The 13,368-nt window shown below is 37.0% G+C and overlaps 2 protein-coding genes across 6 annotated transcripts in view; one reads left to right on the top strand and one right to left on the bottom strand.

Annotated features, from left to right (window-relative positions):
• LOC103567649 (zinc finger protein 709-like) overlaps positions 1–13,368 on the bottom strand; it is a 216,618-nt gene that overhangs the window by 82,077 nt on the left and 121,173 nt on the right. The gene's annotated exons all lie outside the window — the stretch shown is intronic.
• LOC103567651 (zinc finger protein 564-like) overlaps positions 1–13,368 on the top strand; it is an 85,153-nt gene that overhangs the window by 50,347 nt on the left and 21,438 nt on the right. For 3 of the 5 annotated variants that reach the window (XM_070625458.1, XM_070625459.1, XM_070625460.1), the window contains 3 exons: positions 4,649–4,775; positions 4,982–5,042; positions 5,428–8,189. In XM_070625458.1, coding sequence (XP_070481559.1) covers positions 4,649–4,775; positions 4,982–5,042; positions 5,428–6,412 — 1,173 coding nt within the window. In that variant the 3' untranslated portion in view covers positions 6,413–8,189. Of the gene's footprint in view, positions 1–4,648; positions 4,776–4,981; positions 5,043–5,427; positions 8,190–13,368 lie in introns of those variants that run through there. The other 2 variants (XR_011541461.1, XR_011541460.1) reach the window with 1 other exon arrangement.

Here is a 13,368-nt window from a genome sequence, read left to right as displayed (position 1 = left end):
GTGTTGTGTTTGGATGTCCTCTCTTGAAGTATGAATGTCTTTTTCATTGTATGCTGGAGGGGAGAGATTACCGGGAAAGCTCACTCCACCATGCTGCTGACATCACTCTCTTAAAACTCAAACTCTCACTCTTGCCAATTAGGAATAAAGTGCTGATAAACATTCATGTGTAGTTTTCTGTGAACATAAGGTTTTAATTCATTGGGGAAAATACCAAGAAGTGTGATTGCTGGGTCTCACACTATGTAGTAACAGTGTAAAGAAAGTTCCTGTCTTCCGTTGTAGGTGTACAAAATACCATTTCCACCAGCAATGATTGAGGATTACCTGTAGCTTTGCTTATTCATCAAGATTTGGTGTGCTGAGTGTTTTGAATGTTACCCATGTAATAAGTTTTTAATGATAACTTTTTGTTGTATTTGAGATTTCCCAATGATATTTGATGTGGAACATGCTTTCTTATTGCTTACTTCTCATCTTTATGTGTTCTTTCTTAATTGAGCTGTCTGTTCAAATCTTCTGCCTATTTTTAAATTGAGTTGTTTGTCTTCTGACTGTAGTTTTAAGGGTACTTTGGATATATCTGGTACCACATATATCAAACAAGTGTTTTACAAAGATTTTCTCTTACTCTGTAAATTGTTTTTGTTCTCTCAACAGTGTCTTTCTCAGAGCAGGGGTTTTTCATTTTCATGAAGTAAAATTTTTGGTTTTTTCTTTTGTGGACCTTGCTTTTTTTTTCCTTTTGTATGTAAAAATTCATCTGCCAACCAGTGGTCATCTAGATTTTCTCCTATGTTAATTTCTAGGAATTTATTCCTTTGGCATAGATCTGTGATGTATTTCGGCTTAATTTTTTGAAAGCTGTGAGACCTGTGTCTATATTTGTTTTCTGTTTTTGTGTGTCTCCATGTGGGTATTATTTCTAACACTCCTTGTTTAAAAGACCTTCTCAATTTAATTGCCTTCCTTATTTATCAGAGATCACTTGACTATATTTGTGTGTGTCTACATGGGAACCTGTTGACTCATTGATACTTCCACCTTGCTATACTCTCCTATTAATTCCTAGGAGTTATTTTTATTGTAGTGAATTCTGTCAGATGTTACACAGAGACAGTGATGCCATATGGAACAAATGTTATAAATTTGGCTGTAGGAGTCATAAAGATATTTTCTTAACAAGTGGAAGTTCCTCTCTATTACTAGCTTATTATAGGTGGATGTATTTTACCAAGTCCTTTTTTGTTTTTATTTCCTTCTCCTTTCTTTCTGATATTAGTAATTTCTGTCTTCCTCATTTTGTTCTCTTCACTAGAAGTTTATCAGTTTTATTGGTCTTGTGAAAAACCCAGCTTTTTAAAAATTTTATCCGTTGGCCTTTGCAATGACATTGATTTCTTTTCTAATTTTCTTTCACTTATTATGCTTACTTTGTGTTTAACTTCTTCTTTTTATTGTTTCTTAAAGTAGATGCTTACATTATTGATTATGGATCTTTGATTTTTCCAGTGTATTTATCCAATCACATAAATTTCCCTGTAGTCACTGTTTTTGCTGCATCTAAGAACATTTTTTATGTTCTGTTTTTATTTCATTTAGTTCAAAATAACTTTTACTTCTCTTGAGACTTCTTTTATGATCTTTTGTATTATTTAGAAATGTGTCATAGAATCTCCACATATTTTGGGATTTTCCAAATATCTTGCTCTTATTGACTTCTATATGATGTGAGGGCACACTTTGTATGATTTCTGTTCTTTCAAAGTTATGTCCCGGAAGTGGTTTGTCCTGGTGAATGTTCCATGTGAACTTGAGAAGAATGTATATTCTGCTGTTGTATGAAGTATTCCATAGATTACAGTGAAATCCAGTTGTTTCACAGTGATGTTCATTTCACCTCTGTCCTTCCTCGTTGACTGCCTACTAGAACTTATAATTCATGGTAACAGGGTGTTGAATTCTACAGCTATAGTACAAGATTCATCTGTCTTTCCTTGCATTCTATCAATTCGTGCCTCACTTAATTTGCCCCTCTTTCTACAGGTGCACATGAAGGATTGCTGTGCCTTCTTGGACAGTGGAACCCTTTAGCTGTATCCAGTGCCTCTATCTGTCTGAATTTTCCTTGGTTTGATATCTGCATTGTCTCTAGTTCATATAGCCATGGTGGCTTTCTTCTGATTAGTGTTGCCATGGTATATACTTCTCCATCCTTTTACCCTTCATTTATGTGTGTCTTTATCCTTAAACTGGGCTTCTTGTAGATAAAATATAATTGTTTTTTTTCAAATCTGATATTACTGTGTCTTTCAGTCATATTGAGACCATTGATGATTAAAGTGATTATTGGTATAGCTGGATTAATATTTACCAAACCTTTCACTTTTTCATTTTTACCCTTGTTTCTTTTTCTCTTTCACCTTTCTTCCAGTTTCTCTGGCTGAAATTCAGAATTTATTCTGATTATTTTTAGCATTATCAGCTACATAGTTTTTAAAAACATTTTTTAGTGGTTGGCCATGAGTTTTTATCATACATTTACAACTAACACACCTCCTCTGTCAGGTAACAGTGTGCCACCTCACTGTTATGCAAGTACCTCTTAACACATTATCACTGATTTCCCCTTCCCTGTCCTTTGTCACATTGCTGTCATTTACTTCACTTGTTCATAAGGCTCTCATTACCAAATACATTGTTGCTAATATTATTTTACACAAAAGTGTTACCTGTTAGATTGTGAGAAATATGAAAGATGTTTTACCTTCATTTTTTCTTTTTCTATTCCTCTACCTTTATCATTTACATGATTTCTAATACCTTTTTGAACATTTCATTCAAAGTAGGTGTACTCATCACAAATGTCCTTAATTTTTGTCTCAGAACGTGCTTATTTCTCCTTTATTTTTGAAGGACAATTTTGTTTGACAGAAAAGTCTATGACTGTTTTTTTTAATTTCAAAACTCTAAATATTTCAGTTTGTTCTTGCTTGCATGGATTTTGAAAAGAAGTCCAATTTAATTCAAATCTTTGTTTCTTTATAGGTAACATGTGTTTCTTCTTCAGCATTTCTAAATATATTCTGTCTTTGATTTTTCTGTAATTTAAGATGATATCCCTGGGGGTGCACTTCGGTAGTTGATCATGTTTAGCGTTCTCTGAGCTTCCTGGATGTACACTTTGCAGTCTATCATCCATTTTATGCTATTTTGGTGATTAATAGTTCACTTGTTCTTCTGATTCTTTCTGTTGTTCTTTTCCTTTAGGTATTCCCATTATGTGTATTTTACACCTTCTGTGATAGAGGGTTTTCTTAGGCTTCATGGATATGGTGTTCTTCATTTTTTGTTCTTTTTCTCTTTGCTTTAGAATCTGGGGAAATAGATATTTTTGTTTAGTACAGGCCTTCTTAAGACCAGAATATTTAGGACATATTTCAAAATGCTATCTTTCTTTTCTCTTTCCCAATTTTGGAGACCAGTTTGCTCTGTGACCTCAAGGCTCTCATAGATCTAAGAAGAGTTTTCATTTCACCTTAGTTGATTTATTTCTTGTGAGGTCAAGAATCGCAGCTCCTAAGTTTCTTACATGTGGGATTGCAAGTTGGCAGAACATGATCTAGAGTGGCTGGTTGGGAAACACTTCCTTTTGAAGTTGGAGAATGGGGACTTTATATTCTTTGGAGGAAAGCTCTGTTAAATCCTTCACATTATTTTAGAATCATGGTCAAATTTAGCATCAAACCTTTGTGGACGTCAGTGAACTCCTATACAATCTGCAACTCTTAACCTGTCCCTCAGGGACAGCAATGCCCAGGGTACACTGTTAGCTGTTGACTGGAAAGAGCCTTTATGACATATTGTTATCTCATTATGTGTTCTGAAATTGGTGGGAAGTAATTTGAGTCACATGATTATAGGGATTTTATGGTCTAAGTTGTCATGTCTTTTTCCTTTTGTCTCAGTTCTACGTTTCAAATAATTTTCTAGCCCAATCAAATCATACGGGGAGAGAAGGGAAGAACTGAGTCTGTGTTGCACAAGTGAAAAGCAAAGCTTTCAAGAAGAATATTTGCATTCAGCCAGCTGCATCTGATTACCTGTAATGACCTTGAGTACTTTAGGATGGTGGCATGCACAGGGCTTTGTTAAAAGTTTGATTTCTACAGTCCTCTTGAACTCCCTGCTTGGTGAAGAGACTAGACAAAAAAGCTTCTAGTCCTTCGATATTTTTATTCACTGAAACTTCATGCAGGTATGACCCTCAGCCTCATGGAGTGCTGTTACTGGTGGGTAATAAGAAGATGAAAGAATTTTTTGGAAAAGGAATTATAAGTGTTAAAATGATAACATTTGTTTCATTCGTATAGCATTTCTGTCATTTCCCAAGATACTCTGGACTCTCCTGTTAGAAAGAAATATGATATAATGTCACAGTAAAAGTGTAAACAATTTTCATGTGTTCATAATGATGTTAATTTGATGAGCAAAAGTGTACAGAATAAGAATGTGTTTTTGATGATCATGACATAGAATATCTATTTGGACATCACAGAATCACACATAAGTTTCTAGAAATGAAGCATAAATCCCCAGTACTGTCAGTCTTATGTATCCTACTGTACACATATTTGTGGTGTTTTAGGACTCAGTGGCCATTGAGGATGTGATTGTGAACTTCAGCCTGGAGGAGTGGGCTTTACTGCATCCTTCACAAAAGAAACTCTACAGAGATGTGATGTGGGAAACCTTCAGGCACCTGGCCTCAGTCGGTAAGAATGAGGACATTCCTTCACTGCATCAATGAAAGAACAAGTGGTTTTTGCCCATGAACACTGTTCTAAAATGTATAATGTAGAAAGGGGCTGATGTTAGTAAATGAAATAGAAATGATGATAGCTCATCATGAACTTAAAATCTAAAAATTTTTCTGCCATGTGTACTACTTTGGAATCAACTTTCTGATTCTGAATTCCAGGAAAAACATGGAAGGTTCATGACATTGAAGATTGGTATGAGAACCAGGGTGGGAAACTAAGGTGAGTCACACTCACAATGGAAAGCAGTGTCTCCTGTCAAAATCCTGATATGTTATGAAATTTAAAAAAGAAAAACGAACAAATAACTCTTGCTTCAAATCTAGGTGTTCTTAGAAAATTTCCACTAAATATACTTTGTGAAATGTGATGTAGAGTTTCAGTTTTTGCAAAATACTTCACTTGGAGTTAATATTAATAAACTCTGTATATGAATATCACCGGATAATAGCAAAGCTGAAGTCCTCTTACAGAGCATTCGTTATATTCAATTTCAGAGAATTCAGACAAGGGGGAAAACCTAAACTTTTCCTTTAAATCATAATAAATATAACAAACATAAAGTCATTAATATAGAAATTATTAATACTGTTCTCATGTTTTACAGAAATCATATGGTAAGGAGACTCTGTGAAAGTGAGGAGGGTAGTCAATGTGAAGAAAACTTCAGCCTTATTCCAAATCTCAATCTGAATAAGAAAACTACAGGAGCTAAACCATGTGAATGCAGAGCATGTGGAAAAGTCTTCGTGCATCATTCACTGCTTAATAGGTACATGAAATGTCACACTGAACAGAAACCTTATGACTGTAAAAAAGATGGAGACAAGCCATATAAATGTAAGGAATGTGGGAAAGCCTTCACCTTCCCCAGTGTTCTTCGAAGACATGAAAGAACTCATACTGGTGAGAAGCCATATAAATGTAAGGCATGTGGGAAAGCCTTCACTTTCCCCAGTGTTCTTCGAAGACATGAAAGAATTCATACTGGAGAGAAACCTTATGAATGTAAAAAATGCAGTAAAGCATTTAGTTCTTCCTGTTCTCTTAGAATACATGAAAGAAACCACACTGGAGAAAAACCCTATGAATGTAAAAAATGCAGTGAAGGATTCACTTCTTGCAGGTCTCTTCAGAAACATGAAAGAATTCATACTGGACAGAAACCCTATGAATGTAAACAGTGCAGTAAAGCATTCACTACTTCCAGTTACCTTCGAATTCATGAAAGAATTCATACTGGAGAGAAACCCTATGAATGTAAGAAATGTGGGAAAGTCTTTACAGCTCCCTCAAGTCTTCGATCACACATGATGGTTCACAGTGGAGATCGAGCATATAAATGTAAGGTATGTGGGAAAGCCTTCACTTTTCAAAGGTCACTTCCAGTACATGAAAGAATTCATACTGGAGAGAAACCCTTACAATGTAAAATATGTGGTAAAGCCTTCAGGTTTTCTAGTAATGTTCAAAAACATGAAAGAACTCATACTGGAGAGAAACCCTATGAATGTAAAAAATGCAGTAAAGCATTCACTTCTTCCAGTTCTCTTCGAAGACATGAAAGAATTCACACTGGAGAAAAACTATGAATGTAAAAAATGCACTAAATCATTTAATTCTTCCAGTTCTCTTCATATACATGAAATAATTCATATTGGAGAAAAACCCTATGAATGTAAGGAATGTGGGAAAGCATTCCTCTGAGATCACTTTGAAAACATGAAAGAAGGTACATTGGATGGAAATCCTTTCAATGCCAGGAAGTGGGAAAGCCTTTTTTTCTTGTGAAATCTGTTTAGGATATTGGAGAATGCACCCTAGAGGAAAGTGATGTCAATGTAAACAATGTGGGGAACTCTTTTCATCTCAGACCTTTTTGAAGGCTTGAAAGGACTGACTTAAAAACCTCTTGAATGAAAACATCATGGGAAGAGTTCGTTGCCCTACATCCTTCTATGTGAATCTCCCACCAATGTGAAATATAAATGTAAGTAATGTAAGAATGCTCGATGGAAATTTGTGTCAAATGTTCTAGAAAACTTTCAGCATGAAAGAGTTGTTATAAAAGTTGTAAATATACTGTGTCTGCCCAGCATCTATCTTAAAGCGCGACATTGGATCATGGATTTCTTTTAATTACTTTTAGAATGAATATTGAGGTGAGATCATTCTCCATGTCAATATCAATAATAACATTAATAGGTAGTGCTTTTCCCTTAAATCAGTTAATAATATTTTCTCTTTCACTTTTTATAGTGTTATAATTATTCTCTGTTGGGGGCCTTTGAAAAATGACGGTTTGTATTTATTTGGATTTTCTTACTGGCCTTGCATTGCAGTTCCTAGATATGACTTATCCATTGTGTATGCTGTACATTTCTTAGAGAAAGTTCCTTTTATAGGGTGGCAGGGCTCAGAGCCTGTTTCCATTTTCCACACTATTCAAGTGTTGGAATACATTTTTATGTATGGCAAGTTTATCAAAGAGTATAGTTACCTGTGAATTATTATTTTCATATTTGGGCCTTTGCCCTTTGTCATTCCTTCTCAGTGGACTTTGGCAAATAGACTTTGAATTAAGTAGAGGCCTGTGATAGGGCAACAAAATGTCATGCTGGACATTATCACCCCTCTCTTGCTTTATGTCAATGTGGGTAATATTATGAAGTACATCTTTAAGAATCCACCCGCTTTGAGTCTCTAGATTGGAATTCACCAATAGCCTTACTTGCATGAGGTTTTTAAGGCAGAAGCAAACAAGCCCTTAAACTCATTTGGGAGTCACCATACTGGGAGAGGGACAGTTACATAGGAGCTTTGAGGAAACTGTCTTTGAGCCCATTGTCTGGATTCTTTGCCTGTCTAGTCAAGAGTATCTTGAAAACCACCATCAACTTTTGATTTTGATTTTCATGGAGGATTTTCATTTTCTACTGATGTCTTCACAAGTTTCACATCACGGATCCATTTTTCTGTAAGTTCTCTTGTGTCCATCAGGAAACTAATTCAGACTTTTGTGGTTGGGAGTATTTTCTGACTCCCCTCTTTTCTAGATAATATCTGTATGAAGTCTAATTTGTATAGGAAACACCTGATTCTCTTAATAGTGGTAGTGAGTGTTTTCCTGATTGACTTTGACATTTACAGTGGGGCAGTAAAAACAAAGGTGGGGAATTTTGATTCTCTGCTGCATTGTGCTGCATCTGTCTTGAGCCAGTTTTTCCATGTGAGAACAATCACCTTTCTCAGTTCAGGAAGACCATGTGTGTTTCCTGTTACTTGTAGCTGAATGTATTCCAGCAGTAAGTTTTCAATAATGTTTGATTGTATGTCATTAAAGGTACATCCATTTCCTTGTGAAATGAACATTTCTGTAGTTGTTTCATTAGTATATTTTACCAACTGTTCGAATTCATGGTATGCTCATAAATAGTACTGTGGCTTTCATTTCCTCAGAATGTATTAAAATCCATTTTAACTATCAATTTTCAGATATATTTTGCAGTTTCCTTCATTGAATCATCATACATTTTGAGTCAACTTTATTCTATGCATGCAAATTCAGGTATTTTTTCATCAGGCAAATTTTATTTTTTATCCTTCTATAGTTGCAATTTTTGTCACCAAATGAATTTCTCATTCATTCTTAACATGTTTTTTAAAACATGTTTTTTGCAACTCCCTTTTGCCAGTGACCTACAGGATTGTACCTATAGTGAAAGAGAGGGTGTAATTAATTCTAGTAAGAATGACAGCAGACCATAGAGGGCTCAGGTATAACAGTAACAGGGTGCACAAAAGGACTTCTTACAAGATTTCAGCAGCTGTTTGTACACTTGATTGCTATTCAGGGAAGCAGGTCTTTTTCTGTATTGAATGCTGTGAGGAGTTAAACTTAATTCTATCGTTGGTAAAACGTCTTAATCTTCAGTAAATTTAATCATTGTTTTTTAGAGGGCTAAAACAATGTAGTGGAGCTAAAATTAATTTGTAAGAAGTTCTAGTTAGTCATTTTAGTATGAAGAATGGAAAGTCAGTCATTTTTATGATTTCTAATGTTATCATTTACCATTTGACTAGTATGGTTACAAAATACTTTTAGTTTTGTCTTGGTAATTGTGAACTTTTGATGAAGGATGCATGACAGTTTTTCCCCTCAGCAGCATAAGACTTGGCCTTGCAGTGAATGCAAACCAGCTCCCGGTCCTCTGGAACAGCTTTTGCCTTTCCAACTTATTATCAAAACACTGATGTATTTTCCATGGTGTATTAGACAATGTTTATCATAAATTATGTCAGTGAAAACACGTAACAGTGAAACACATTCACTTCTTAGTATCCTGCATGATATTTTTTACATCTCCTGTAAGACTCAACTAAGGCCTTTGATATTAGGTAAATTGTGAGGCACTGCAAACCTAGCAAGGGAGAGACAGGACCTCTGTGCCAGTCAAGCCTTCCTTTCTCAGACTATGCTCTTGTTGCTAATGTTTCAACATCCCTCACATGCCATCCACTTTAGAGGCAATGTACCCAACTGAGCCCACATCAGGCCGGGTAGGATTTTGATGTAGCAACGTGAAACACACACGTTCTTGCAGTCATGGGGCTTGTAAGTTTGTGGGAAAAGTGATGCCTATCAAATGATACAGCTTTGGTTTCTAAGATAGAAATAAGGGCTTTGTAGGAAAATCAAAAACAATATGAGCTAATAGTAGGGCTGAGGTGTGTTTATATCTTTTCTGTGAGGCTGGGAGTGAGGATTTTATTGTTCTCTGAGATTAGAGACTTCCTATTGATTAGGCCACAAATATTTATGGTGTCTTTTTTGTGTTTAATATTATGGGATTCATTTAAATGTTTAACATGTTATAGTATATGGCATATTATTTTGCTGCTGTACAGATTTTGCAATACATACTCCACTAAACCATGGAGTTCCTCCTATTTAGAGAAACGGTTACATTTCATCTGCATGATTCTAGGGAATATTGAGTTTATTCTCTGAGTAGAGTGGTATCTCTGCTTACCTACTGTGATTCCCCAGTGGCAACACCAAAAAGAGCTCTGGGCATTTTAAGGCAATCATCTAAGGAATAGCTGAGGTGAGCTGCAGAGAGACAGGGTCATTTTGAGCAATGTCCTAATTCAGTGTAAGAGGAGAAATGGGAAATTTTCAACACCTTTTCAGCACGGAAGTGGCTGGATGTCTTGCTTCTGTGATTCACAAACTCTCATCGTCCATATTGCTGTTTACACATTTTACTTCCATATGCTTAAATTTCCAGAACATGTGGAAAAGTGTGAAACAACATTGACAGTTTTGAGGTTTAAAGTGGAAGGGACGTTCAATGCTTTCCATTAATATGTATTGAGGGATTCTGTTCAAATGGGCATCACAAGTGTGTTCTTCTGGGGTGATGATATATTGTCCATCTCTTGATGGCAGTATTACTATACATTTGTGGAAATTCACAAGTGCACTAAAAATAGTATATATATGTATGCTATATGTGTGTGTGTGTGTAATAATTAGAAAACACATAACACAATTGCTTTTAAATGCTAGGAGAATGTTAAGTTCTCCTAATCCTTGATTTTTATGTTCTCAACTCTTCTTTCCACCACTGCGGGATCCTTCTTAGGAAGAATTGGAGGACTGTGGAAGGAAGACTCATTTCTCTGCAGTCGTTTCTTGCAACCCTATCTTAATTGAAAGAAACATGCTCTAGAGCTGCACCTGCCCTCTAATTAATGAGAGAGTTCCCAGAATCTCTCTTTAAGTTTAAATCAGGTTCCTTTGACAAGTCTTTGGAAATAATGTAGTTCTAAAACATAAAATAGCATCCCAAATGGGATCTCCTGTGGGATGGACAGCCTCATTCATGTGCATCAGCATCAGTTCTTTTCATTGTCATCCATAGACCATTTCCAGTTCATTTCCCATCTCAAGCCTACTCTGTGCCTGCTAACTTGGAAACATCTTTAGAAATCCATGCATGTCCCACTCTGCAAAACTTCTCTGAGGCAATACATGGGGGCTGTGAGCTGAGAGGGTGAGAGAAGCAGTGGTAGAGACTATGTCAGGGGCACATTCTGTCAGCCATGGTAGTGCAGCAATCTCAAATCTCTCAGATCTGCTTGTTTGCTTATTCACACAACAGTTAAAAACTGACTTACATTGAATTGAAGAACAGAAGGCTCTAGAATTTTTTGTTCTTTTACTGAGGAAGATTCACCCTGAGCTAACATCCACTGCCAATCTTCCTCTTTTTGTATGTGAGCCATCACCACAGCATAGCCACTGACAAATGAGTGGTATAGGTCCCCACCTGGGAACTGAACCTGGGCCACTGAAGTGGAGTGAGCCAAACTTAACCACTAGGCCAGTAGGGCTGGCCTAAAATTTTTGAAATACCATTCACCTCCATTAGCTTCCCACTCCTGACACTTCTTTATTATAGAGGCTTTAGCATCCTCCCATTATTTATCCAAGAGTCCCTAAACCTCCCACGGTGGACATAAATTACCCAAGGCATCCTTGTACCAGAAACTGTTCTCTTCAGCGAGTGCTGCACACAATTAGAGAAGCCACTGCTTGTAACTGACAGACCCTCCCAGGGCCTGAGTTGACGATCCTCCAAGCCAGCTTCCTGTTTTGCCTTGGCCCGTGAACGCATGACCTCTGAGGCTTGCTGATCAAAGGCCTCTTCATTGAAGAGATATGGGTACTTACAGCATGAAGCCCAAAATGGCACTCTGGAATATCCCTAAAGGCTGGGAACTTGTTTCCCACTTCTCTGATTGATGTAAGCCATTCTGGAGGTGGCCAATTCATTTTTAGACACATTGGCCACTTGGAGAGTCACTTGGGAGCACATTGGTGACCAGGATGTACATATACCTTATAGACAGCATGCACCACCACACCTGATGGAGTCCACTGCAGAGATGCTGCCTTCTATCCTACATCAAACAGGCCACCCCTCATCAAAGAATAGACCTAAGCATCAGATTGATTAGTCAAACAGCTATCATGCTAGCACTGGAAAATTTCTTGGCCAGGAATCAAACACATCTGTACATTTTTACAGATTCTTTGGCCATTACGAATGATCTAGCTCTGTGGTCTCACCAATAACAATAAGTCCTCATCCAGGGTTGCCCCTTATGGCATACAGAACTCTGGGAATATTTTGCCCCACAATAACCAAATATAAATCTGTTTGCTCCTTAATCGGCACATAGTAACCTCAATGTGCAGAGGCTCATTTCATTGCCCAGGGTGATAAATCGACTCATTTCTGAGATGCATATCAACACTTAAGAACTGATGGTACTAACCTTGGCTCTATATCTCCACATAATAATAAAACATTTATGGGGCCTCTAACCTAAAAGTCTAGGCAAAATCCAGTTGATTTTCCTCCTCTGCAATGGTTAACTTAGTTGCTGATCAGTGCACCTAATGTGAAAAGATAAGTCCCTGGTAATACGACTGATGGACATACCCTCCCAGTGGAGGAAGTGGGTCTCTACTGCTGATGGCAGATCAATTTTGTAGGGACCCTAACCCCCTTTGCTGTGTTAATTGCTATGCTCTGGTGATGATATAAACATAGACAAATTATTCATGCTATCGTACATGACCCTGCTAAAAGCCAAAATCCAAGGACTCAACAAGACACCTTAGAAACTATTGATACTATCAACTCAATTTCAAAAATATGAAACACTGGGCTCTTGATGAAATTCTCCAATAGACATTATACCTCTTTTACAACCACAGACTATCACCCTCATAGGATGGGCTCATGGCTTAGACAAAGTTTGTTTTCTAAATTGGTTTACCTGCTGTTTGAGGTGTTAGATTCAATCCCCAGTCTTTAGGGCGTAAATTCTTTGTTCTGGTCATCAAGCTTAGTGGCACCCTATAAATAGATACCTTTCTGTAATAGGCATTTGTGACAAAATGGTCACTTCTACAGGTCTTTGCTTTATTATAATAGCACACCTGAGGCACCATTGGTATATCCCCCTACCAGGTCTTGCTGCTAACATCCCCTGTAGTCTGTGTATCCTGCATGCCAATAATTCCTTTAGACCTTCTTTCATAAACCCATCTAGCCTGTCAAATACAAATGTGCTGTTTTCCTACCATTTGCAATCACATGCTCATTGTTGTGGAAGTTACTGACCTGGTTACACCTGATGTCATTCAACAAACACATCATTAATACCAATCAAGAAATGTCCAAATCACTCAGAATACCTGTAGCAGACAGCTAGTGTTTGAGATGTTTTCCATGAAGGAAAACCCCTTGACAGCCATGGTAGCTGATGACTGCTTGGGTTCAGGCTATTTGTTAACCATCCAGGGAGAGTTCTCTTACCCTAAAAGTGCTGCTTGCTGCATGTGGGCAGGCTGCACTGGTAAAGTGCAACCAATAAACAACAAATGAGGCAGCAAATTAAAATAAATGATAATACCACTTAAAAATTTGAACAGAGTTCTGGAACCATACTGACACAATTCCCTGGATCT

This window comes from Equus przewalskii, chromosome 6, assembly GCF_037783145.1.
Source record: "Equus przewalskii isolate Varuska chromosome 6, EquPr2, whole genome shotgun sequence".
Taxonomy (NCBI): domain Eukaryota; kingdom Metazoa; phylum Chordata; class Mammalia; order Perissodactyla; family Equidae; genus Equus; species Equus przewalskii.
Note: the sequence above shows the minus strand (reverse complement) of the source record. Positions and strands in the feature narration are given on the sequence as shown.